Here is a 24,973-nt window from a genome sequence, read left to right as displayed (position 1 = left end):
ATTCTCTTTTTATTTAATCTCTCGTCTACTCCTATTTCCTTCGTTTATTTGCGATCCAAAAAATACCAATCGCTCAGAAAACGGCGCGCTTCCGGCGAGAAAATTTTGGTCAGTTTTATGCTGTTTTGGCGTCGAATTAGGGTATCTCATTTTCGATTTTGCAAAAGGAAATTTTAATTTTGGGGGAATTGCGGAAGTTAGCGTTTGGGCCGAGATCTATAAGAATTTGAGCTGGTTTGGGCGGAAAACTGGATTCTTAGGTTGGATTCTTGAAATTGGATGTGAATTAGGGTTTGTTTAATCTTCTGAGATTGGAATGAGCGATCAGTGAGGGAACCTCTGGTGGAAGAGGATCCCGTTGCCCGAGGAAGCTCAAATTAGGGTTAGGGTTCCTTTTGACTGCAATGGGACTTTCTGTTTTCGTTCTTCCATGAGTTATTGTGTTGAACTGAAGAATTGGGGTAGAAACTGGCTGTTTGAGTCCAAGGGTAAGTTAGAAATCTGAAAGAAATGTTTTTTCCGGGGTCGAATAATTCACAAGACACGAGTGGAGTTGTGCTAGTCCCTACGCGGTTTGTATGGCCTTACGGAGGGCGAAGAGTTTTCGTCTCTGGCACTTTTACAAGGTTGGTGTCTGATTTAGCTTCAGATATAATTTCTTTTTTTATTTCTTTTGCATTGTTCTTTTTGTGTTTTCCATTTTTTACAGCTTGAAAGTAAGAAATGTGCAGTTGCATTTGTTTGCTGCATGGGTTAGGTGGAATTGACATGGTATTTTATGCATTGTTCTATTTGAGCTTTTTAAGGTGTAGTCATGGCAGCTTTGACACACACACACACACACAGATGTGTCAATGCAACTAATCGGATTAGCAACCCTTAGTTGAATTTCACTGATTGCATTGAACATGTGCAATGCAATGTTACTCTTCAGTGATTGCTTATTTTGAAATGTTGTCCCTGTATTGTCCAATTTGCACTTCAATATGTATTCTATTATGTCAAAAATAACCTTCTCTTTTTCTCCGTTAAATATTTCACCTAACCTAGTTTTCGTGTGGTGTCTATAGTACAATCATTGTCGCGCTACCATAACTTTACATTGTTTTTTTTATTATGGAATACCATCTTACATGATAAATAATCTCCTTAAAAGCGAAGAGCTCTTGAGTTAGTTTTTCTTCAAATTTAACTAAAGGAGCATCATAAATATTTTACTTTTCAATATGCCACTGTTTTGTATTATATAATATATTAATACATGTCAACATTATATTGTACGATGCAAGTGGCTGTAAGATAACACCTCCTTAAACTGCATAATATTGTGTACTGTATCTTATTTCTTTATATACTAGTAGTTATCATAAATATCATCTACACTAGTTTTATCATCTAACCTCTTCATTTATATTAAAAGTTATCATTTAACCTCTTAATCTAGACTGGTTTTCTTCTTGAGTGGATTTAGAGGTTTGCTCATTAGATGTAAGAGCTGCTGTAAAAATCTAACCTCTTCATTTATATTAAAAGTTATCCTTTAACCTCTTAATCTAGACTGGCTCTCTTCTCGAGAGGATTTAGAGGTTTGCTCATTAGATGTAAGAGCTGTTGTAAAAATCTGACCTCAAAAGTTATCATTTAACCTCTTAATCTAGACTGGCTCTCTTCTCGGGAGGATTTAGAGGTTTGCTCATTAGACGTAAGAGCTGCTGTAAAAAAAGCTAAACAAAGACTATCCATTATCTCTGTTGTCTGTTAAGATCTTGTTGAGATTCCTCGATTGTAAAGGATTTACTTGGCGGAAGTTCAACAAGAAGTCGTAAATGGTTGAGATCATATTTGTAGGGAGTTGTAACATTTGATTAAATACATTTTGGATGGATGATGATTCGTGCTCCATAATCAATCCTTTTTGACATGAAAAGCCCTTACATGTGATTTTATCAGTTGCATATGGATGCATGTACTTCATGTCAAATCGAATATCCTGCCTTAGTCGCCTTTATGTACACTTACGCCTTGTTTGGTACGCTGGAATGAAGTCAAGTGAGAATGGAAAGAAGGTAGGAATGGAATGGAATAGACGTGGGAATGGAATGCACATTCTCATTCTCATGTTTGGATGCGTTTAGATAATGAAACGGGAATGACAATCTTATTCTTATTCTCACGTTTGGTATCATTTGTTCACAAGTGAGAATAAAATTTAGTTTTCTAATAATGCCCTTACCAAAACACAAAATTTTAAAAAAAATTAAAAATATTTTAAAAATGACTAAATAATTTATTTTTTTAGAAAAATAAGTTTTATAGAAACGATATTTTTTCCTTAGAGAAATAAATTTTCATGTAATAGTTATATTTTGGCACACCGTTTCGGCAACAATTTCGGACTATTGGCTTACAAATTAAAAAATAATTTTCATAGAAAATATTTTTAATTATAAATAATTATAATTTCACTTTTCTAACTTCTAGTGCTACATGTCTATTATTTGTACGAGCAGCTAATGTTACTAACTTTATTGTACGTTAGTGAAGAGAAGAATACCTAATAAGAGATATTGTATATAATTGGGCACTCTTCACAACATCTCCTGATAAAAGAAAATTTGAGATTTCATGTTCGGGGGGAAAAATAAAGGGAAATAAGTGCAATTTATCATCCATATGTCAAAATTAATATAAACGATAGTATCTATAGTTTAAAATTTTATATGCATAAACTATCACATTCGACAAATTATTAGAAATATCCAAATTCTAATCAAAATATGCATAAAATAGTACAAGCAAAATAATTGGACAACCATCAAAGTATCAAAATATTAAGTTTTAAAATTGCAAAATGATAAACTAGTTTGTCACTCCAAAGTATATATAGTTTATTAAAAGATATTGGAACTAAGGCAAGGTCCGCGTTAATATACTTCTTAGGAATGAATGAACGGTATCAAAGATTTGTTAAAAAATAATATCACAATATATTGGAACTACGGCAAGGTCAGTGATATAAATTTACTTAGGAACGATGTTTGTATATTGGAACTTGGGCAAGTTATATTCATGCTTATATTTTATTTATATATTTGTACTAGTAGCTTAAGATAAGTTAATTTTTTATAAAAATAATTTTCATATAGGAATTTATATCTAGTTGTATCTTTTAAGGAGGGTATAATTGGAATTTATTTGATTATTTTTATTTCCACTTAAGTGGGAATATCAATTCCTTGTTAAATGGTTGGGAATGACAATTCCCACATAAAGTGGGAATTGATAAAAAGTGAGAATTTCAATTCTAACATCTAAAAATACATCGTGTTTGGTACGCGGGAAAAAAGAGTTGGAATTGCATTCCATTCTCACTTATTCCCGCGTACCAAACGAGCCCTTAGGCCCTTCCTTATTTGTCAATCACTTACAAGGAAGTTGCTCGCTCATATATTCTCATCCAACTTGTAATTGATATTGTTTTCATATAATCATATCGGTATAGCATTCTTGTTGGGTGAACTATGTGCAATAGTTACCTCATACTGTCCAGAATGTCAGGAGTTCTGAAGACGTATTTGTATGTCGTAAATTTTCCACAAGTAATACCCATAAGGAAGTACATTAATGTATATTATTTCCAACAAATCAAACTTGTTCAACCATCTTGTCTATTTTTATTTATGTTTTTCTTGTACTTTAACATAAATTAAAATTCTAAGTTGATATGTCACATGCTTGCTTTTAGGTGGTCTGAACCTGTATTGATGTCGCCTGTGGAGGGTTGCCCTAACGTTTTTCAGGCTATATGTGGCGTGACTCCCGGTTTTCACCAGGTAAGAATATAGGTTTACTCTTAGGGCATGTTTGGCAACTGGAAAGTAAATGGAAAGTAAAATTTAATTGGAAGTTCTTTCTTGTGAAGGTACTTTCTCCTTTCTATTTGCAAGAATTTGTTTGGAGAATTGAAAGTGAAAGAATGGAAAGTTGAGGTGATGGCTGACATGACATCCACTTTCTCTATATTTATTTATTGAAATTTAAAATTTATGTTGATTTTCTTTTTCCAGGCTTTTTTTTTGGTGGAACGGCTACTAACCATTCTGAATCATAGCACAACCAGTAATCAACATAGAATAGCTTAAAAGCATGTTATACATATGTTTTGTGTCATAATTGTCTACAATCTATTGTTGAAAAGTTAAGACCAAATAAATGGGAGTAATAAACATGCTCACAAAACAGAATACTTGCACAAATTAAACTTTGAACACAATCAACCTGAAGTCTATGGCATGCTTAACTTGGCTCAAAGGTAAAAAGTTGAGTGGTGGTCACTCTGTGATTTCATCCTTGACTTTGATAATATGTTAAAAGGTGTTAGATTCTTGATTAGTGCAACTTGATTCAATTGTTTATTATGCCTTTATTGGGGTAAAGCCGAATTATAATCTTGCCAAGACTCTTGTGTCCGAAACAGCTGAAATAGGTGGGAAGTGGCCACGAGAGTCAAAATAAATAGATAAAACCAATGGATTTGGAAAATGGAGAGGATTTTAAAAATAATTAAAAGTTAATTTCTCTCTCCTCTCTCTTCATTTTCTATCCACTTTCTCAGAAATTTTTTTGAGAAGTGAAAGAGACTAAAAAGCTTCACTTTCCAAATACTTTCCAGTCATTTTCCAAGCGCCAAACATTTAGAAAAAAAAGAAACTGGTGTAACTTTCCAATTTATGTGCCCCTTTCTGTTTACTTACCATTGCCAGACATTATTGCTTCTTTTGTGACACTTTTTAACTTTGAATACTTTGTTTGTTTTTGTTTTTTTTGCTTTGGACATTTTAAATGTTTGAAAGATGCTTAAAAATTCCGTAAAACTTTTTTCTTATGGGTCCTTTTCTATCTTGCCAACTCGTGCAGTACAAGTTCTATGTTGACGGTGAGTGGAGGCATGATGAGCGTCAACCCCATGTGACCGGAAATTATGGAATAGTGAACACTTTGCTCCTAACCAGAGAGCTAGACCCTGTTCCACCAAGTTTGGGCACCGATACACATGAAAATAGGATGAACATGGATGTAGAAAATGACGTCTTTCAGTGTGCGGTAAGATAATATACATAATCTTATGTTTGTTGCTTTACTACTCCTTAAACTTGTGTGCATTACGCTAAGACTTCTGTAAATATGTGATGTGTGTTTATGTGCTTTATATATTTGGAAAAAATATATACATAATGCCTACATTTTGATTTATATTTATCTACATTTATTTTGAATTTTAATGTGGATACATGATTTGTGCTCAAGTTATTGTCAAAAAATATTAGTTAACCATAGAAGTTGGGAATGTGATACGCTATAGCGAATCACGAGCTGGGTTCAATCGTCCCAGATTCGCATGGAACAAGACCTAATTTACTCCAGCGACCCGATTTAGAATTCATACCAGTAAATTTTTTAAGAAGAATAAGTCTTTTTAAAAGAATAAAGTCAAAAAACAACAAAACGTGGGAAATTAAGCAAATAAAGTATGCATATCTTAATTGCAGTATGATTTTGAAGGTTCTTTTACCATGACTGATATCAACTAGCATTTAAGAACCAAACCTAAAGCATACCGCGTTCCCTTGTGTACCGTATAAGCCTATCCCCCTCGTACCCAATTCCTAATGAGATGCGTACCATGTTCAAGTACCCATCTAGTGAACCGGAATGAACCATGTTCCATTAACTATGAGTTAAACATCATAAGGTTTTCTCTGCTCGTTTTATGACTTTTATAATGCCTTTTTATGCTTATCCTTTAGTTTGACAGTCTATTAGTTAAATGAAAGATCTGCAGGTAAGGTGTGATGGTGAAAGAAAGAGGAATAAGTGTACGTTGTACTGTTTGGGTCTTGGGATCTATAAGAAGTAGGTTCCTTTTTCCCTTGATATTGGTCCCTCAAGTCTTTCATAACTTGATATTACTCCCTCAAATCATTGAATTGCTGCTAGGTCCCTTAACTCATATGAGTCTTGCAATTTTGTCCCTTTTGTAGTTTCTAGTGACATATCAGTCACTAAAATATCCCCAGTTAACATTCACTCCCTAAAATCCCAAAGAACCTCCATTCTCAAACAAAGATAATGTTATACAGAGCAGAAGAATTACGGGTATACTTGGATACATGGTTTTTAATGAGGAAGTCAGCAGTGGTATTTGGGTCGTCTCTATGGATAGTTTAGTTGAAGCAACTTGATTCCTTTCTTTTTGTTTGCTTTATTTATTGAATAACTATTGGCTTTTCATAGAGTTTTTTTTGTATGAACAGGTGGCATTGTCAGGTGGTGCCACACAGGAGGCAACTATGGCGATTTCAGAGGCTGATGTAGAGATCTCTTGCCACCGTATATCTGAGTTTTTGTCAACATACACTGCATATGAGTTGCTTCCAGATTCAGGAAAGGTAACAGCATTTTCTCTTAGTAGTTTTTTTTTGTCATTGTATTCTGGAGAATGTTGTGAAATTGCCATATTTTGGTTGATTCAGCTTAGCTTTATGGCTGTATGATTTTAGGTCATTGCTCTTGATGTAAATTTACCTGTGAAGCAAGCTTTTCATATCCTATATGAGCAGGTACGTATATATTCAAGGTGACAATTTCTCTGCTGAAGTTTATTTCTCATATTTAGAATGATCTACTTTGTATGTGCATTTTTTTTTCCTTTTGAGCAACATGCTGGTTCTTGTATATTGAAAGTTTTTCTTTTTTTAGTTTTTTTAATGAGTTTGAAGTGTATATATATAGCGTCCTTTGTTCGTGAACTTCAAATACTTCTTAGAATTTAGGTTAGCGCCATCTTATCTCACAACACTTGTAGACAATGGAACGCTAGCACAGTGAGGGGAAAATCCAGAGAAACTTTGCCTCCACCAAACTGCCTAGTAGAGCGTAAGAGTGCAGCACGATATTTGCTTCTACTAAAGCAAACCTATTGCAGTTATCACCTCGAGCCAGCTCTTGACCATCTTGCATAAATTGGCTTTTAGGACAAACGGGTCCTGTAACTGGTTTTCTTTGTCTGCTTTTCTAGAATGTAATCACCCAAGATACTTAAGCAATTTTTTCCTTATATAATTATTTCAGAATGCATGTTATTTGGTTTTTGCACTTACTTTGTGCTTTTTTATTAGGGGTGAGCATAGTTCGGTTCAAACCGAACAAACCGACCGAACCGGCCGAAATTTAACGGTTCGGTTCGGTTTTTATTAGAGTTCGGTTCGTGTTGGGTTGAAATTTTTTCAACCCGAACTGACCAAACCTATCGAATTGTATTACCCATTCTAATTGCTATTTACATCCGCTTAAACCCGACCCATTGTAGTTCATAGAGTTACTTCTCTGCAGCTTGATATATTTTTCTCTCACGCAACCTGATAGCGATAAAATACCCCAACAATAGTGTCCTCTTCAATTCTAGGGCTTTTCATTATCTCTAGTTCTCTATCCCTTTCTATTACATATTCGCTTCTTCTACTTTGGACCAATCCACTTTGGAGGTAAGAAACTTAAATCATAATGTTGATTCTAACATTTTCTTGATTTTTCTCCTTGATTGATACATTTTTGGATCAAACTTATAATTTTATAGAAACTATACCTAACATCCAAGTTATTAACATATTTTTATTTATTTTGTCTATCAGATTGAGATCACTTTAATTCTTTATGTAAGTTTTCTCTAAAAAAATATATGTAATCTTTGGTAGGAATAAGATTTTGATTTCTACATGTAATATTCAGTAACATTTAATAGTTTATGAATTTCAATAAATTGAAGTGTAAGAGACTTCTTTCTTCGTCAACAAATTAGAGGTGAAATTGAATTTGGACATAACATTTGTACCTAAGTGAAAACCGAACAAACCGACCCGAACCAAACCGAACCGACTTGAATCGGTTCGCTTTGGTTTTGAATGATAGGCAGTTCGGTTCGGTTTGGCCAAATTTGACCAAAAACCGAATCGACTGACCGATTGCACAACCCTACTTTTTATGTGTATTTGGGTGGGGGGATCTATGGGATACTCTGTGTTGTAGCAAATTATATCGTCTCCACGTACTGTCATTATAGGCTAGGGGGATTTAGAGGATTTTGATTGTTGTACTCAAAAGCTTATGTGACTGAAAAGGTACATGTACCTGTCTTACAGCTTCCTTTCTGGTTTCTATGGCCTTCTCTGCTTTGGTCACCAATTTTAGGAGTCTACACCAGTAAAGACTACTTTCTTGATCCAGTTTCCTCTTTGTTTTCTCATTATGAAGTTTAAATTGTACACACTCTGAAGTTTAAGTTAAATTCCCCAGAAACTTGCTTAGATACCTGTCTCTACTTGATATAACACTAACTCAATGCCCAACAGCTTTACTTCCACTTAGAGGGTATTTGGGAGAGCTTAATTTTTTGAACCTTATAAGCTATGCTAGCTTTTGGCTTTTTATGATAAAATTTTTATAAAATTTGTATGGGTAGAAATGTTATTTACTCGGACAAACTAGTTTATTTATAGATAAGCTTGTAAGCTAGTTTTTCAAAACTCGAGGAACCCCATCTGTTTTAAATTGGGCTGAAAAGCTAGCTTGTGATATGTCACCAAACATGCAAATATGCAAAAGCAATTTTGACCAACAAATAAGCTTTCCTCAAACACCTTCTTAATCTACCTAATACTTATATAGGCTTGACCCTTTTTTACGTTCAGCTGACTTGGTTCTGGTAAATCCTGCTTCCATCTTTATGAAGAGTCAGTGTTATGTTGCACGGACACGGGTGTGGGTGCGGACACGAATGCTGGTGCGAATACAGGGCACGGCAACTTTGTAAAATGTATGATACAAGGATATGGCTATATATGTACTTATTGAAAATAAAAATTTATATGAGATCGATATTATTTTTCTTATTACATGTATTGAGAACTAAAATCCCTATAACATTTTTATGTTTTTTTATTGAGTAGATTATAATTGAAAAACCGTTTATTTTTTAACTAGATATCCAAATCACCATTTAAAATCATACTTATGAACATGGTATGGGCTGAAACGAACCCGATCCGAGTCTAATGAGTTGCAGAAATTTGAGATGAAGTGAAAGCTATGCGTGTCTATGGAGTGTCCGACACAAATCCAGACACAGGAAGTGTCGGATACGGATACGGGAGCCAGGATGAAGTGTTTGGGTAACCTAAGTCAGTGCACTTGGATTAGTCTATCTTCTCTGCACTTGGATTAGTCTCTCTATCTTTGCTTGACTGACTGTCACAGAATTATTCATGCATTTGATGCTAACTTATAGTAAACCGGCAGGCATGCTTAATTATAACCATCCACCAAATCAAGGGATCACATTTCCTTTGGCATATATTGTTAACTGTTCTGAGATGAATGCAATTTCATGCATGATACAACAAACTGTCCTATTTCCAATTTCTTTACACTCGTAAAACAATGTTCTATGCTATATGTCATGTTGAATGGAAGTTGCAAGACAAAGCAGTGGAGTTCAATCACTGATCAACTGACTTTCAAGGGTCTATGGCAGGACCACTTTTTCCTGATAGGTGCTTTTGCTTGGAAACATTATATCACTGGTTGATGTCATGTTGGTGGCCCAGTACAAAATGGTTTGGGCCTTCTCAATTTAGAGTTGCTCCATAAGCAAAGTTATTTGGATGAACAGCCTGCTAGTTTAATGCATCTTACAGTATGCAATATGTAGCAGTATGTGAATTTGCTGACACATTAATCTTTACACTCAATATACTGCACATGTGCTGCTGCATGTTTTACCTGTGTCACATTGAAGTATCAGAAAAAGGACAAGCGTAATGAGGCCGACTGACAGATATCTTTGGAAGGTCTAAACACTGATAAATGAGTGTGCCATGCGAAAGAAATGATAAATGATTATAGAGGACCACTTGAAGTAAGTAAAACCATAATGAATGTCTATCCAATTAGCAACTAGGAAAATAAAACAAAAAAAATTTATCAAGTTTTCTTGTAAATATCATGTAAGCACACTAAATGAGCAAGTTAATATGCAAACAAGTGAATAACTCAAGTGTTAAATTAGAATCCTAAATTTGACATGACATGGTGATATCCATAAACCAATCCATTAGCAAACATACACACGATAATTACTAGGTAATGCAAGAAATGGATATGGGATTAAAGACTAGTAGGAAATTAATTGTCGAAGTATTTGCAGATATTCATTGTACCTAAATTGTGCATAAACACTAAGACATTGACAAATATCATATGTAAAACATAACACAAAGTATTCAAAATCAAAGAACATATTTTACATTAAACAGTTCAAGTATAGAGGCAAGAGAGAAAGGCAATGGGAACAGGAATCTAGAATAAGAGAAGAGAGATAAATATATATAACATTTCCCTAAATGGAAGAGGTGTTGGGTCAAAACTCATACCACATAGTCACCGCTGAAGGAAATGGGAAGACGAAACTAGAATAAGGAAAGAGAGAAGGAATTGGGAAGAAATAACTAGAATAAGGAAAGAGAGAGAACTATATATAGCAGTCGTGAAAGGGAATAGTTATTGAGTTGAAAGTCATACCATCAATAGTCGCCACTCTTTATGGGCCTGCATATGCAGGCACATAATGATTTTGCGACCACATATTTAATGTGTTCATTGCTAATATTTTTGATTTCATAATGTCAGTAAACAGTATGCATCCAATTTTCTGCCACATAGGCACATTGGGTCATGTATGCTGCTGTATAAATCACATTTTTGAACATTGGCTTAAACCGCTGCAGATTTTTTGGCCACTTGAGTGAATTTGTCTAGTTCTTTCCTAACATAGTTTAATTAATTCTGTTTATGTCCATCACCTTGCTTTTTTACATGCTATATGTTTGAAGCACATGGTGATTTCGTGGAATTAAACTTTGCAAGGGACTAGCTATTTGTACCTATGTTATTTTTCCTAGTACATTTTAAGCTCATTCTGAAACTGATATTTTTACAGGGAATTCCTGTGGCTCCTTTGTGGGACTCTTACAAGAAACAATTTGTTGGAGTACTCAGTCCGTTGGACTTCATATTAATTTTGAGGGAGGTAAAAAGTTTGCATCTTGTTTTTATTTATGTGAAAGCATTTTATGTTTTGACATTGATAAGATTTCTAATGAATGTTTTATATTTTAGAACACATGTTATTTTTCTATGATTGGTGTGTGTGTGGGGCGTAGAGGAGTGTGTGGGTTTAGAGGGATGTTAGTGAGTCCACATGTTGGTGTGATGGGTGCTTGATGTATAACTTAGCCAAGTTTTACCAATTGCAGCTTGGAAACCATGGATCAAATCTGACACAAGAAGAACTCGAGACGCACACAATATCTGCTTGGAAAGAAGGAAGACAACTACTTTATGGACAAGTTGACGAACACGGAAGACCAATTGAAAAGCGTCTAGTTCACGTAAGTGGTTTTGGATGATGCAGCTATGCTTCGTTAATTTGTTTATGTGCAGTTTTAAGCTTCACATTTAATCTGCAATTTACAGGTTAGATGAAAAATTACGACATCTTATGTCATAATTTATGTAGGTTGATAAAGTTTGGTGCTTGAAGTTTACATTCCCTTTTCCCCTCTTGTCATATATCAGCTTATTGTGAGTTGCTAATTTATCAGAGTGCCAGCACATGGCATGTTTGGTGGAAGCATATAAAAAATTCTATTTCTACTTAACATACGACTGAAAACTAGCGTCCTGGCCATCAAGCATGTAGGCGACACATACAGGTCCAGGCTAATTGCGAGTCCTGTCTAGGACATATGACTGAAACTGGAGCCATTTCATTTCTCAATTCTCAATCCTCAACCAGAGACATTGATCACTATTTCTGGATTGCATAGGGAAATCCCACATTTGCTGAGGGTGTTCGATCGCAAGTAGCATATATCAGATGATATGACCCCATAGGCCCCATACTGAAGGGGACCTGGTAAATAGATGAAAAAGAAACCTCTGGTACTTATATTCTGCACAAACATTTTGGTACTTAGTTAATACTCAGATATTTTTTTCCTACAAGTAAGAGCTTCTACTATGAATCTATGATCGAAACTGTTCAGATATTGTTTGTATCCACCTTTTTCTTGGACCTTCTGTACTAATTTTCTTTTTTTTTTCCATCCTGTACTTTGGCCTTTCTTTTTGTCTGGTCGTTACTCAGTTTACTGTCAAAGATCTTGTAATTGATACTCATGACACATGACACATGACACATGACAAGTAACTTTGTGGTAAATTATTTGCTCCCTGCTTTGTGTCATTTTCTTGAGCTATCTTGATAGCCTTGACTCAATATCTTCTACGCGTCTTACTATCCTCTATGTAATCATAGAGATTGTATGATTGTTTTCAAAACAGAACTTCTATTGCTATCCAAACTGTTTAGATGTTATTCTTATCCACTTTTTTATTCTCTGTAATCTAGAATTTGCCGATTATTATTGTCCTTTTTTTTGCCATCCTGCATGTAGGCCTTAAAAAAAAGTCATGACTCTATATTGTTGTCGAAGGACTTCTATATTTACACATGTTATATGCGCTGACTATGATTGCATCATATAATCCATATTAGTTAGATGAATAATTAGCTAACTACTCATTTTTCATAACTACTTGTACATAACAACATGAACTATAGGAATGAAAAACAGTACTGTCTATTAGCGCTAAAGTTGGTCAATGACATGAAGAACATTATTTAGGCAACTATCAACGAATATAACATGATTGTAAGCGCAATGATATGTAAAAAGGCTAATGCACTCCTGCATTTCTATACCTTCTTTCTTCTTTATCTTGTAAATCCATATATTAGACATGTTATCTATGTTTTATGAATCTTGAGGTGGCCGTCATATAATAGTGGCACTGAAGCTGTTATTTTCTTTAGGCTGGTGCCTATGATTCATTGAAAGATGTAGCTGTAAAGATATTGCAGAATGGTGTGGCCACAGTTCCCATTATCCATTCTCCTTTTCGAGATGGATCTTTTCCACAGCTACTCCATATTGCATCCCTCTCAGGAATACTGACATGTAAGTAATACTTGATTTGCTCCAGTTCAATTTAATTGTTAGCCATGGCCTAGAACATTTCTTCAGTCCTATTTATTTATTTCAGGTATTTGCAGGCACTTTAGACACACTTCTAATTCTTTGCCTATTCTACAACAACCAATATGCACAATCCCCTTAGGGACGTGGGTTCCTAGACTTGGGGAAACAAATGGTCGCCCACTGGCAATGTTGAGGCCGAATGCATCACTCGGGTCCGCTTTAGCTTTGCTAGTTCAAGGTGGATTCTCTGCTTTATGCTGAATGCTATAGATTCACATTATACGACTCATAATCAGTAACAATCAGCTCTGACATTTCTTTTGCTTAGCATTTTGTCTTGATGCCTGAATATTATTTTCCTCTGCAACTGTCTTTTTGACCTCAGCCACCCCATTGTGAAAATAAATACTTTAGTTGCCGATTTGCTTTTTCTTTATGAAAAAATATGCATGCGGAGTGTTTTAGAGTCTTTAGAGCTTGTTTTTTTTCCATATTTTTCTCTGCTCTCTTTTTTTGTTTGCATCGTTTGGATCTCCCTTAACTTGCTAGTCAGAGGTCGAATTCTGCTTTTGAGAAACGCTGTAAACGCTAGTGGTTCAGCTCATAATTGTTTGTTTAGCATTTAATTTATAGATAGATGTTGGAACATTACTTTTTTTGTTCATCTGTCTAATTAATCTTTCATGAAAATAGAAACTTAGCTGCTGATGGTTTCTTTTATATTTTGAGAAGTATTTATCTATGGCTGTTCTTAAATTTTTTTTCTGAACCATTCATATTAGTATCTACCTGTGCATGTTGAGGACTTGAAACATGCACGTTGAGCATGTATAAGCAGTAACCTTTGAAAGTGATGTTAAACATTGGAATGATTGTTATAGATATTTTAGATGTGTTTGTGGAGAGGGAGGGAGTGAGTCTGTGTCATGTGCATGCCTCTCTTAATACCTTAAAATGAATGATCAACTTGATTTCTTTGCTCTACTGTTTCATTCTGGGAGGTGAAGTGATTTGATTGTTCCGTAGGGGTGTTTGATCCTTTTACCCGATATTTGTCGGTTGGCAAGAGGGCTAGAATTCCCATCTGTTCTCTCCAAGCAACTACAGGATCTGTGTGCCTCATTCCATTACTTTCTCAAAATTATTGGGTATATCTTTGTTTTGCCCACATACTTAATTTTCATGTTGATTAACAGGAGAGTTTAATTTAATTCTCGATTTTGACAATGTTCCTTGCGTTTTAGATAGTGTAGGAGAATTGTTGGGATGCTGGTTTGATCTCTGAAAGAGGTGTGCTTAAGATCATTTTTCCTTGCAGTTAAAGGGACATGTTCTTTATAATGCGCGAGATAAATATTTCCTAAATTTCTACTTTCTCCTTGATTATTGCAAACTTTTTATGTACTTGTGGCAGTTATAAATTTCTTTACTATTGTTCCTGTTCATCTTCCATAATCCATTGTGAATGACAAAGATACTGATTCTTTCATAAATCTTTCCTTTTGTTGCATTTAACAGTAGATATGCTTTTTCTAATTTTATTGTGTTTTTAATTTCATTTTCTTGGCACTGATGCCATCTTTGATTACCATAACAGCTCAGGTTAGTTCGATACCAATTGTTGATGATAATGATTCTTTGCTGGATACATATTCTAGAAGGTATCTTTTTTCTTTTTGTCAACTTTCTTTCACCGATCATATTGTTGTTTTTTATTGGCGATAAGGAAGTTAATTTTCTCAATGTACAGTGACATCACAGCCTTGGCAAAAGATAGAGTGTACGCACAGATCCGCCTTGATGAGATGAGTGTCCATCAGGTAGAAAGCATTCTTCTTGCTATTATTTTGTAAAATGCCAAATACACGGTCTTGTTGCTTTTGATGATTAATAAAGGCGATCTTGTATCTTAAGGCAGTTTTTTTATGCGTATAGACTCACTAACACAGCATTGCAAAAACCTGCAAGCATGTGTGAGTGTGTATGTGTATGTGTGCATGTATGCATATGAGTACACATTATTATTGGTTAGTATTTGTGGTCTTGAAGGAGTGTGGAATCCATTTCCCTAGGCAGTGGTGCTATGTCCAGTTTTACAAGGGTGGGTAGACATCCTTAGGTGATATCATAGAAGTTTTCCTAACTTGTTATAGTTCTGGCAGTTTTAAAATGAAAAATATTTTTAGAAATTTTCATGGAACTGAACCTAAAAGTGAATGAGAGGATTCTGGAAAGAACTTCTAAGTTACTATATTTTGTGATTTATTTATTTTATAAAATTAATATTTATGATATCACCTTACTAACATTTGAATTTGATTAATAAAATGTTGTCTTTAAACTTTTTGAAACAAATAAAAATAGTGTTGATATGTTTGTAATACATCAGTGAAAACCCAGCATATGTCATTACAAAAAGTAGTCGGCACACCGTCTGTGGACAATATCAGAAAAATCCCAAAACCATCTATGAACATAAAGAAATGTTCCCAACGCTGGTCAAATCATCATCACCATCGTCATCATCATGATCAGTGCAAGGATTAAATTGAATCAACAGGGTTAAGTTTTGATTTGCATACATAATTAGACTTACTAACATTTAAATCATGCCCTGGAGCCTAGATTTCTTCCATCTTTTGGTGGAACAAGGCCATGGGCCTGACAACCGACAGTAGCTGCTAAGCTTTCAAATACCATTATAATTGGAGATTGTTTATCCGAAAGACTGAAACAGAATACACAATTATCTATCATTATAGATACATAATACCTTAGCATCTAGACCTAATGGTTATACTTTCGGTTGATTTGATAAACAATACATTCACAAAGGGAAAGTGTTCCACATACTTAAATGACATGGCGTAATGTTTGACATAGGTTAATGCTCCTGAAGGGAAAATTATATAGCATGACATAATAATCAACCACTTAGGTGAAACATACAGACATTAGGCGGACATGGTGTGAAACGAAGGACTACGTGCAAGAGGCATAACAACATGAGCAACGAAGGGCGGTGCATTCAGAGCAAGAACAATGCTGGAGAAGGGTAACAGTATTCCTACGGGTGTGATATTGCTGCAAGACTGACAAAAAGAAGTGTGCAATGGGCGAGGGATGGCAACTGTATCCATGAAATTTTAGGAAATAAATAGACAAAGGTTGAGCTGATGGAGACGGATATTATAGAGAAGGGTTGACAAGGGATTCAGCTCTTTTCCTCTAATTTCTTCTTACACCCCGCCCCCCAAAAAAAACCACCCAAAAAGAAACAATTGAATATCCTAATCGAAATTCTACTTGTCTAATACCTTAAATTTATTTTTCATGAAAGGTTTCCAACAAGTTCAAAAACATGCTTGAGCTGAAAATTATGTGGAGAAGGATTGATGGGGATTCAGATCTTTTCTTCCAATTTTCCATAAGAAACACTGCAGGTGAAGTGAAACCGAACCAAATTCCACTTCACTAACTACTCAAAAGCTTCCAAGAAGATCAAAAGCGTGCTTGAGCCGAAAATAGAATTACATGGAGAAGGATTAGCATGTGATTCAACTCTTTTTCCACAACAAACACCCAAGCGAAAAACCCCATACAGACTCTACTTCACTGATGAAGTGATGCCCTGAATTTGTTTCCATGAAAAGCTCTCAAGAAGATAGAAAACCTGATTGACTAACACCCCTTTAAATGCAATTTGTCCTTGAACCAGTTCTTATGCCCCATTCGGTTGGTATTAGTCATAGATATATGTGCATTATAAGGACATATATCCTTATAATTTTTTTTATTTTTTTAAACTTTATCTCTTTTATTATATTAAATTTAGCAACTGGTCTGTCAACTCACTAATAATTTCCAGAACTTCTGTTATAAGGAAGTTATGGACATGACAAGGGCCTATGACAACACCTAGAGGGCTAGTTTAGGATAGCAAATCCTACCTTTATCATCCTGCAATTTAAGCTCATGCAAACCAAGGCTTGCTTGTAATGGGCTTGTAACTGCTGACATGTTGTATAACTGCAAAAGTGGTGTCTCTTATTTTGGCAAAGTTCGAGAATTCTTGGCCCTCAAAGACTTTGTAATATTACAATTGTTAGAGGAATTTTATTGATTTACCTGTGAGTACCTCTATTCCTCTAAAGCATCAGTATGTGCACTTCTGCAATCCCAATATAATATCTGTAAGCAATTTGAATATGATATATGAAGCTTCTATAAATTTTAAATTGCTAATAGCTGGTGGTATTCTATCCGGTAAATTGGAAATTTCACTGGTGGAGGTGATCTATACAATGATACATAATTTTCTCCCTTGAAGGTTGCTAGGCAAGTGTTGAAACTGTGTTATGAATAGGAATAATGGAGGCAGAAAATTAAGATAAGTGTGGTAATGTTCCCATGGTGGTTATATGAAAACTTGATAGTTCTATAAAAAGACTGAAAAAAAGATCTCTATCTGTATTAGTCATGGGAACTCCATCCCCTTATCACCATGGGTGATTTTCTTCTTTTATTTTGTTTTGCCTCTATCAGTGAAATGTATTGTAAATTTCTTTATCGGCTACAATTTTGTTCTCACAGCAATTATTTCAGTTTCTGAGGTCATGTCTTCTTTATTGCTGAATTTTTAGGCTATTCAGCTTAGGCAAGATTCAAGTTCTCCAAATGGGTTTTTTGATGGGCAGAGATGCCAAATGTGTCTTCGCACCGATCACTTGCTGAAAGTTATCGAACGATTGGCAAATCCAGGTACATATATTGTAGAATTACTTACATCTAATGTACCCTAAGGTGTGATCTAATTACACAGGTGACCCTAGAGTCTGTGAATTGTGTAACCCTGAGATTAAATTACATAGGTGACCCTGGAGTCTCAATCCAGGTACATATATTCTAGGATTAGTTACATCCAATGTGCCCTGGCGCTTAGGGTATGATCTAATTACACAGATGACCCTAGAATCTGTGTACTGGATAACCTTGAGATTAAATTACACGGGTGACCATGGAGTCTCAATCTATGTACATGTATTCTACCAATGTACCCTGAGGTATGATCTAATTACACACATGACCCTAGAGTCTGTGTATTGGATGACCCTGAGATTAAATTACATGGCTGACCTGTTTTTCCTTCGTAGGGTTACCTGTGTAGATACAATTAGTAATCTCATGTTTACCCCAGTAGATATGCAGACCCGAGGTTACCTGTGTAATTACACCATAGCTCAGCGTACCTGAATGTAACTAATCCTAAATGCTACCATAGGCTGGTTTGTTCTTCCTCTAGGTGCTCTAATCTGGGCTCTAACTGGTTCTATGCTTCAGGGGTTCGTCGTGTAATCATTGTTGAAGCTGGAAGCAAGAGAGTTGAAGGCATTGTTTCTCTGAGTGATGTGTTCAGGTTCTTGCTCGGTTTGCCATGAAGTAACTTTTTGGATGCGATTGGATCTCTCTGATGTCGTTGAATCTTCTGTTTGCATAACGAGCGAATCCACAGCCTCCAATTTATTCTGTTTGGCTGATGGAATCATTTATGGATTTTCTTTCAATTGGATAGGCCTCAATTGTTAGGGCCTGGTCTTTCAAAAGAAAAGGCCACAAGAGGTCTGTAAATGTTAGGATTTTTTTGGGGGTATTTTCATGCTATCTTCTAATTGTTGTTAATTGGATACGCTTCATTGTGCTGGTGATGTTTTCTGCTGTCCTTTAAAGCTTGGTGCTTTAATTTTACCAGCTGAATGCGTGGAAGGAAGACAGAAGAAATGTCAGGTGGCGAACTGACAACCAGCTTGGTAGTTCTAAGACCAGTCACAGGCTATGATACTTTCGCTACAATAGTTGATAGGATCCAGGTCATTCTTATTGTTTTTTCATTTGTAGATTGTTACCTTTGTTACTTCATGTAGCTTACGCTTCATAGGAAAAAACACAGTATGATTGAAGTGGTTTATTTTGAATTACGTATTTGCTTTGTTTCTCTTCTCTTTTGTCCCTTTTCATTAGGATCTAGGTAGTTACGCTATTGAAAACATTTGGGGGAGTTGATCTTTCATTTCATCAAGAAGGCTGCAGGTTACTGATTGTCTCGATTAAGTATTTGACGTGTCTGTAACACATTGTTTGGATTGAGGGGAACAAGGGAGGAGGTAGAGGAGACTATACGACCAGATAACCACACCGTTTGGATATAGCACCTCCCACCCCCCACCCCCCACCCACTAACCACCACAACCACACCACCACCACAAACACAAATGATTTCACCCCCCACACACACACAAATAATAGAGTATTGATACGCACGCCGTTCGACTCCATCCAAAAAAACGTGCGGAAGGGAACTACCTTGACTTACTGTTTATTTACCCTTTAACTCCCCCCACTTCCAATATAATTCGAACATGTTCCTCGGCTCGTCACAAATTTCCATCTTCATTGCTCTCCCTTATATCAGTTTTACTCTTTTGGATCAAGCCTACCTGCCCACAACCCTTCACTAGCTTAAGCCAAAACTTTGGACAAAAAGAATGAAGGTTCGGTGGGTAGAAACAAAAGATAATGAAAGAGCACATTATTTTCTTTCCTCTTCACGCTAAGAGAAATAAATTAATTTCATCCATTTGATGTTAAAACTTTTAACAATAACAGGACAAAGTTGATTATTATCTGCAACTTTGAATGCATCATGATAATCGCTTCGACTTGGAAGATAATTTATGGAAAAAGATTTCCAAACAAGAAATTGGATCCTCTCTGCTTCTGTAAGCAGTGGGAAAGATAATTATCAATCTCTTTAAATATTACAGTTTTATTTTTAGTAGACAATTGCAATTTATGTATCTCCAACATCTCCCTTGTACTGCATGTGTTCTTATTTTTCATTGGAAGCAAATCACAACCCTCAATCATACAACAAATTATAAATTGTAATCTATCAACTAATTTTTCCATCGCTCTAAAAATGAGCACGTGTTCTGTTGACGCAGAGCGGAGGCGCAAATAGTCGTTGACGATAATACGTCAAACTTTCTTACAATTACTGATTTGTGAGGCCCGTTCTGGCTATTTTGCATATATACCCTCTCATTTTATAAAAAGTGTTTTCTTGTAACGTTTTTGCTGATAAGTGTAATTTACACCAAAATATTTGTACTTTCAAGAAAGGGTGAAGATAAGTTCTCGATAAGTGTAACTGGATTATATTATCAAGCAAACAAGCTAAAAAAAGCATTCTAGATGATAGAGGTGGAGAATGTTGTCAAGTTAGATGTAGTATAAGGTTCGATGATTGATTAATGAGTTTTCTTATTCTAATGTTGATTTAATTCATTAAAACAGTAGGTTGTGTGTAGGTTACACGTGCAAATAGATCAGAACCATGTTCAACATCTGGGGCCGTGCATGGAGCATACATGGAGCAGAGACACGTGGAAAGTTATGTGCCAGAAATGGTAGGTGGAGTCTATGCACTGCCAAAACCATAGAGCTGTCGTTTGCTTAACAAACCTTTCTTGCGTGTTAATATAAACAGTCAATCAAACAAATGAGAGTAATTGCAAGAGCTGCATTGCGACAACCTAACAAGCACCTGCTTATCTTTTTATGTAGTAAGAGAAACCGTTAGCGGTATTTTTATCTGCAGTTAACTTGGTATGAGATATGTAGTGAAGTTACCACAAGGAAGGCAATATCTTCATTTCAATATACCTTTTCGCTAAGCATATTTAGTTTGTTCATTTCATAATTCAAAGGATTTACAGTTTTAAAGGGTTGTGTATGCAAAAACACAAAAATTCTTCAGATAATACTAACATCCTGAAAAGGGACAATGATGCAATAAACCTTGACTTGGAAAATTTGAAGATATTTGCTAATTTAACTGAGTTCGAGCGTAAATCATATTATACATTTTCAGCAAATCATATTATACATTTTCAATATATACTCCAGCAAATCATATTATACATTTTCAGCCTCTAAAAATATCAAGATATTTGCTAATTTAACTGAGTTCGAGCGTAAATTAGCACATATCCAGATTTTTGGATAAATTTGCAAAAATAATTAAGTTGAGGGTACATATGTAAAACAACCATAGTTTACTCTTTCACCTCAGCTTTGGCGGGTATATAAACGACCCAACGGCAAAGCCCCCAGAAAAACATCAGCAAAAAAATAAAATAAAAAATCAAACCTTTCAAATCGGAGAACGAAAAAGAGAGAGCTTTAAGTTCTCACTTCTTCATTCTCATCTTCTCCATCGATCTCCGTCTACAAGCTTCTTTACTAACCCGCCATGGATTCAGAGACTGGACTTGAAGGTGATGAGTTTTTATTAAAAAAGAAAGAAAGAAAGAAAATTCTAGGGTTCCGAGTTACTGATTTCATTTGCATTGTTTACAGAATCAATGTGGCAGATGCGATTGGAACCGATTAGTCCAGGGTACCCGAAGCGGCCGTATGAGCCAAATTGTAGTTACTATATGCGTACAGGCTATTGTGGGTATGGCGATCGATGTCGATTCCATCATCCTCGTGATCGCTCGGTATGATCTCTGAATTTCTCTAGAATTTAGATCAATGCTGAAGTTGGGATCTTTTTTAGGCTTGTTTAATGGCTTTTTTTTGATATTGTTAATTAAATCCTTGATATTTTGAAATTAGTTCCTCGAGTCATTGAAATTGTTAATTAGTCCCAAAAGAACTATTAGCTGTTTCAAATCAGTCCGTGCAGTTTGATTTGGGGGAATATTTCATTTAGCTTAATTAAGTTTTTGTCATGGGTTTACAGTTATACCCCTTTGATTAAGTTATTCCAAACCTGAATCCGTTTAAGATCTAAATCCATTAATTCCCTTCCACCCTAACCTATTTTACAGCCAAAAGATAAAGGATTAATCAAGGGATTAAGTTGAAATAATCAATAGGACTTGAGGGATTAAAAATCAATTTAAAAGATTTGAGGGACTGATACAAAATATTACAGATTTAAGGGACCAATCTTAAAAAAAACCCTTTCGATTAGGGGTTTTTGTGATTAGGTCCTTGTGTTTACAATAATCTTTGGTGTGCAGGTTTGTGTTGATTTCCGGCAGGTATTTGGAGGTGGAAGGATGGGTAGTGGGGATTATCCGGAGCGTGTTGGTCAGCCTGCATGCAAGGTATTGATGTACATTGGTCTATTAATTCTGATAATATTTGGTTTGTTAAAGATGAAGGATTAAAGGTTGTTATTTGATCTAGTTTATGTAGATAGTTATTTCCGCTTTGTCAATTTCTTTTTCTTTTTCGTTATGATCAATTATGATGTTTACTGGACTTTCAGAGGTTTATACCTTATTAGAATCTGTCAACGAGTGGAAAAGTTACACAATATCATGAATTATTGTATAGTAGTTTTTTTTTTGTTTAAATAAGGCTAAATCTTATTGTAAAATTCTTGTCATGGAATAGTTGTCTTCTAAAGTCTAATTGTTATTTCTAAGGTGAACATGATGATTTGAAGTGTTATATTGATTTATTGTATAAGTGCCTAGGAATTAGTACTTCTGTGATTATTAGCATATATAGACTGATTGATTGTACCCATAATTCAAATTTCATACTGGTTATCATTGTTATGGTGTTTACTAAGTACTAGCATTTTTTTCGTATTAATTACTAGAACTTTGATCGCAACTCATTCAAGCTATTAGATTCCCGAAGGTTGAAAGTATGTGCTGTTTTTCCATTTTGTTGTGGTTAAAGTATTATCTGTTTGATGGTATTCCTTGTTGTGTCATGGTAGTTGACGACATTTGTTTAGACTTCTAAGAAAAATCAGTTATTTTTATTTTCATCATACATTGTTTAGACTTTAGAATGTGCCCTTGTTCTTTCTTTCCCTTCATAGTTTGATTACGTTCATTCTATGATATATGTAGTACTTCCTCAAGACTGGCATTTGCAAGTATGGTAGCTCATGCAAGTATGATCATCCAAGACAAGGAGCTGGGTCTGCTCGCACTGTCCCCTTAAATTTTTATGGATACCCTCTTCGTCTGGTTTGATCTTTTTTCTACATCACTTCTGATAATTTTTTTTCATGTTTACCAATTTTATTTTGGTTCTGAAATTGTAGGGTGAGAGGGAATGTGCTTATTATATGAGAACAGGCAAGTGTAAATTTGGCTTGACTTGCAAGTTCCATCATCCCGAGCCAACAGTGTTACCAGCTCCTTTCATCCAGCCACCTTATGGTTCAGTGCTGATATCTACTGGGGTTGTTTCAGTTCAGGGTTGGAGTCCTTATCCGGTAAGTACAATGCATTCTAGTTCTTGTAGTCTGAAAAACTTTAGGATTTGAGGTTTTAAAAGATCATTCTATATTGCTTCCTCAAATCTTTGAAATTGCTTGCAGGTTCCTCAAATTCTGAGGGGTCTTGCAAATTGATCCATCAAAGACCGACATGCCCCTCACCGTATGTTTTTTTAAAACCCATGGGTTTTGCAGGGAAAACATAAGATGAGGGCCTTTTGGTCATTAAGGGATTTTCTGGACCCCCTAGGATTTGAGGGACTTATGACAATTTCAAAGATTTGGGAGACTAATATCTAAGAACCCTCGTTTTATCTTTGATGCAGCCAACAGCAAACCCTTTATTGTCTCCTGGAGGACAGCATGGTGTTCAAACTGGATCCTTATTTAGTTCCTCAAATCCGCTGTCTCTTTCAGCTTCAGCATTTCCAAGGCCTAACACAGAAGTACCATCTTCTACTGGTCTCCCTCTTCATCCGGTAATTTCCTTCTTGTAGTAGTATTTTCACTAATCTGATTTCTGTGAAGTACTTCAGCTCATCAATCAGTCTTGCCATCCTATACTCTATAATGATTAGTCATGTTAACTTGGCCACATTCTTTAATTTCCAATTGTTAACTACTAAAAACATCAAAAATAGAACTTGCTGTTTTCACTGGAATCTAGGAGAACCGTCAATAATAATAATGAGTTTTCTTCTCACTGCCTTTTGGATTTATCATGCCAATTTCCTATGGATCATAATGGGATAGAAGAATTCTAGAGAGTTCTTACTTAGTTGCATGGGCTTCGATTGAATACAAATAAAATAGGTTATCTAATTGCCAACTTGCTTTCTAGAATTTGTGGCATAATACCTCTCACTATAATCTCATTGCTAAGAATTTAACTCTAGCTTAGATTCTTTGTTGTGGTTGGTTGGGAGTCAGTTTTCTTTTAATTTGTTCTTTTCTCTAAATTTGGAATTTTATTTTCAATCATTATGTGTGCACCTCTACCAATTTTAATGAATAATACTACTAAGTTATACTTGGGCTGAGTGCTTGTAATGACAGGGAATTTCTTAATCATTACCTTCACATATTCCTTTTTATGTAGGTGAATGAGGGGTCATCTATTGTTGGCAATGCAACTGTGGGTTAAAAGAAATCCTAAAATCGACATATGTTTTGAGTTCAATTGAATAGTCGATAGAGTGTGAAACATGTGTTAGGATGGAATGTCAAGCTTCACATTTTGGCTACATGATCTCAGTCCAGGGCCCTTAGAGCAAGGATATAATCATCAGTTGGTTTAGATAATTGTAAGTCAAGAAACAGTAGATCTTCATCATGAGTTGTACTTTTCTTTGCATGTTAAATGTCATGTATCTCCTGTCTCTAGTACTTTCTTAACAGAACATATATGTTTCCTAAATAAAATGTGTCTTCCTGGATGGAAATTGTTTTCACATGTATTATTGTTTGCCATAATTGTTGGTATTCAGCATCGTTAATGCTGATT

At 35.3% G+C, this 24,973-nt stretch overlaps 2 protein-coding genes across 2 annotated transcripts; both read left to right on the top strand.

Moving 5' to 3' along the window:
* Positions 1 to 19,136, top strand: LOC109819618 (sucrose nonfermenting 4-like protein). Its single transcript, XM_020385394.1, has 13 exons — positions 1 to 626; positions 3,746 to 3,833; positions 4,918 to 5,103; positions 6,315 to 6,449; positions 6,561 to 6,620; positions 11,054 to 11,143; positions 11,370 to 11,504; positions 12,992 to 13,136; positions 13,222 to 13,395; positions 14,755 to 14,818; positions 14,908 to 14,977; positions 17,801 to 17,918; positions 18,498 to 19,136. The coding sequence occupies exons 1-13, from the start codon at positions 511 to 513 to the stop codon at positions 18,593 to 18,595; spliced, it is 1,479 nt and encodes a 492-aa protein (XP_020240983.1). The 5' UTR covers positions 1 to 510; the 3' UTR covers positions 18,596 to 19,136.
* On the top strand, positions 21,352 to 24,864 carry LOC109819919 (zinc finger CCCH domain-containing protein 6-like). Its single transcript, XM_020385902.1, has 7 exons — positions 21,352 to 21,493; positions 21,576 to 21,718; positions 22,247 to 22,333; positions 23,096 to 23,215; positions 23,293 to 23,466; positions 23,796 to 23,948; positions 24,569 to 24,864. The coding sequence occupies exons 1-7, from the start codon at positions 21,469 to 21,471 to the stop codon at positions 24,611 to 24,613; spliced, it is 747 nt and encodes a 248-aa protein (XP_020241491.1). The 5' UTR covers positions 21,352 to 21,468; the 3' UTR covers positions 24,614 to 24,864.

Source organism: Asparagus officinalis, chromosome 8, assembly GCF_001876935.1.
Source record: "Asparagus officinalis chromosome 8, Aspof.V1, whole genome shotgun sequence".
In the NCBI taxonomy this organism is placed as follows: domain Eukaryota; kingdom Viridiplantae; phylum Streptophyta; class Magnoliopsida; order Asparagales; family Asparagaceae; genus Asparagus; species Asparagus officinalis.
This window is presented reverse-complemented; position numbering and strand designations above follow the sequence as displayed.

Bases quoted from the DNA above. Each gene is read 5' to 3' on its own strand.
- LOC109819919 (XM_020385902.1), top strand. From the start codon at position 21,469: ATGGATTCAGAGACTGGACTTGAAG. The intron at 21,494-21,575 runs GTGATGAGTTTT...CATTGTTTACAG, and splicing joins TTCAGAGACTGGACTTGAAG to AATCAATGTGGCAGATGCGA. The intron at 22,334-23,095 runs GTATTGATGTAC...TGATATATGTAG, and splicing joins TTGGTCAGCCTGCATGCAAG to TACTTCCTCAAGACTGGCAT.
- LOC109819618 (XM_020385394.1), top strand. From the start codon at position 511: ATGTTTTTTCCGGGGTCGAATAATTCACAAGACACGAGTGGAGTTGTG. The intron at 6,450-6,560 runs GTAACAGCATTT...GTATGATTTTAG, and splicing joins TGCTTCCAGATTCAGGAAAG to GTCATTGCTCTTGATGTAAA. The intron at 13,396-14,754 runs GTGGATTCTCTG...TTACCATAACAG, and splicing joins TTTAGCTTTGCTAGTTCAAG to CTCAGGTTAGTTCGATACCA.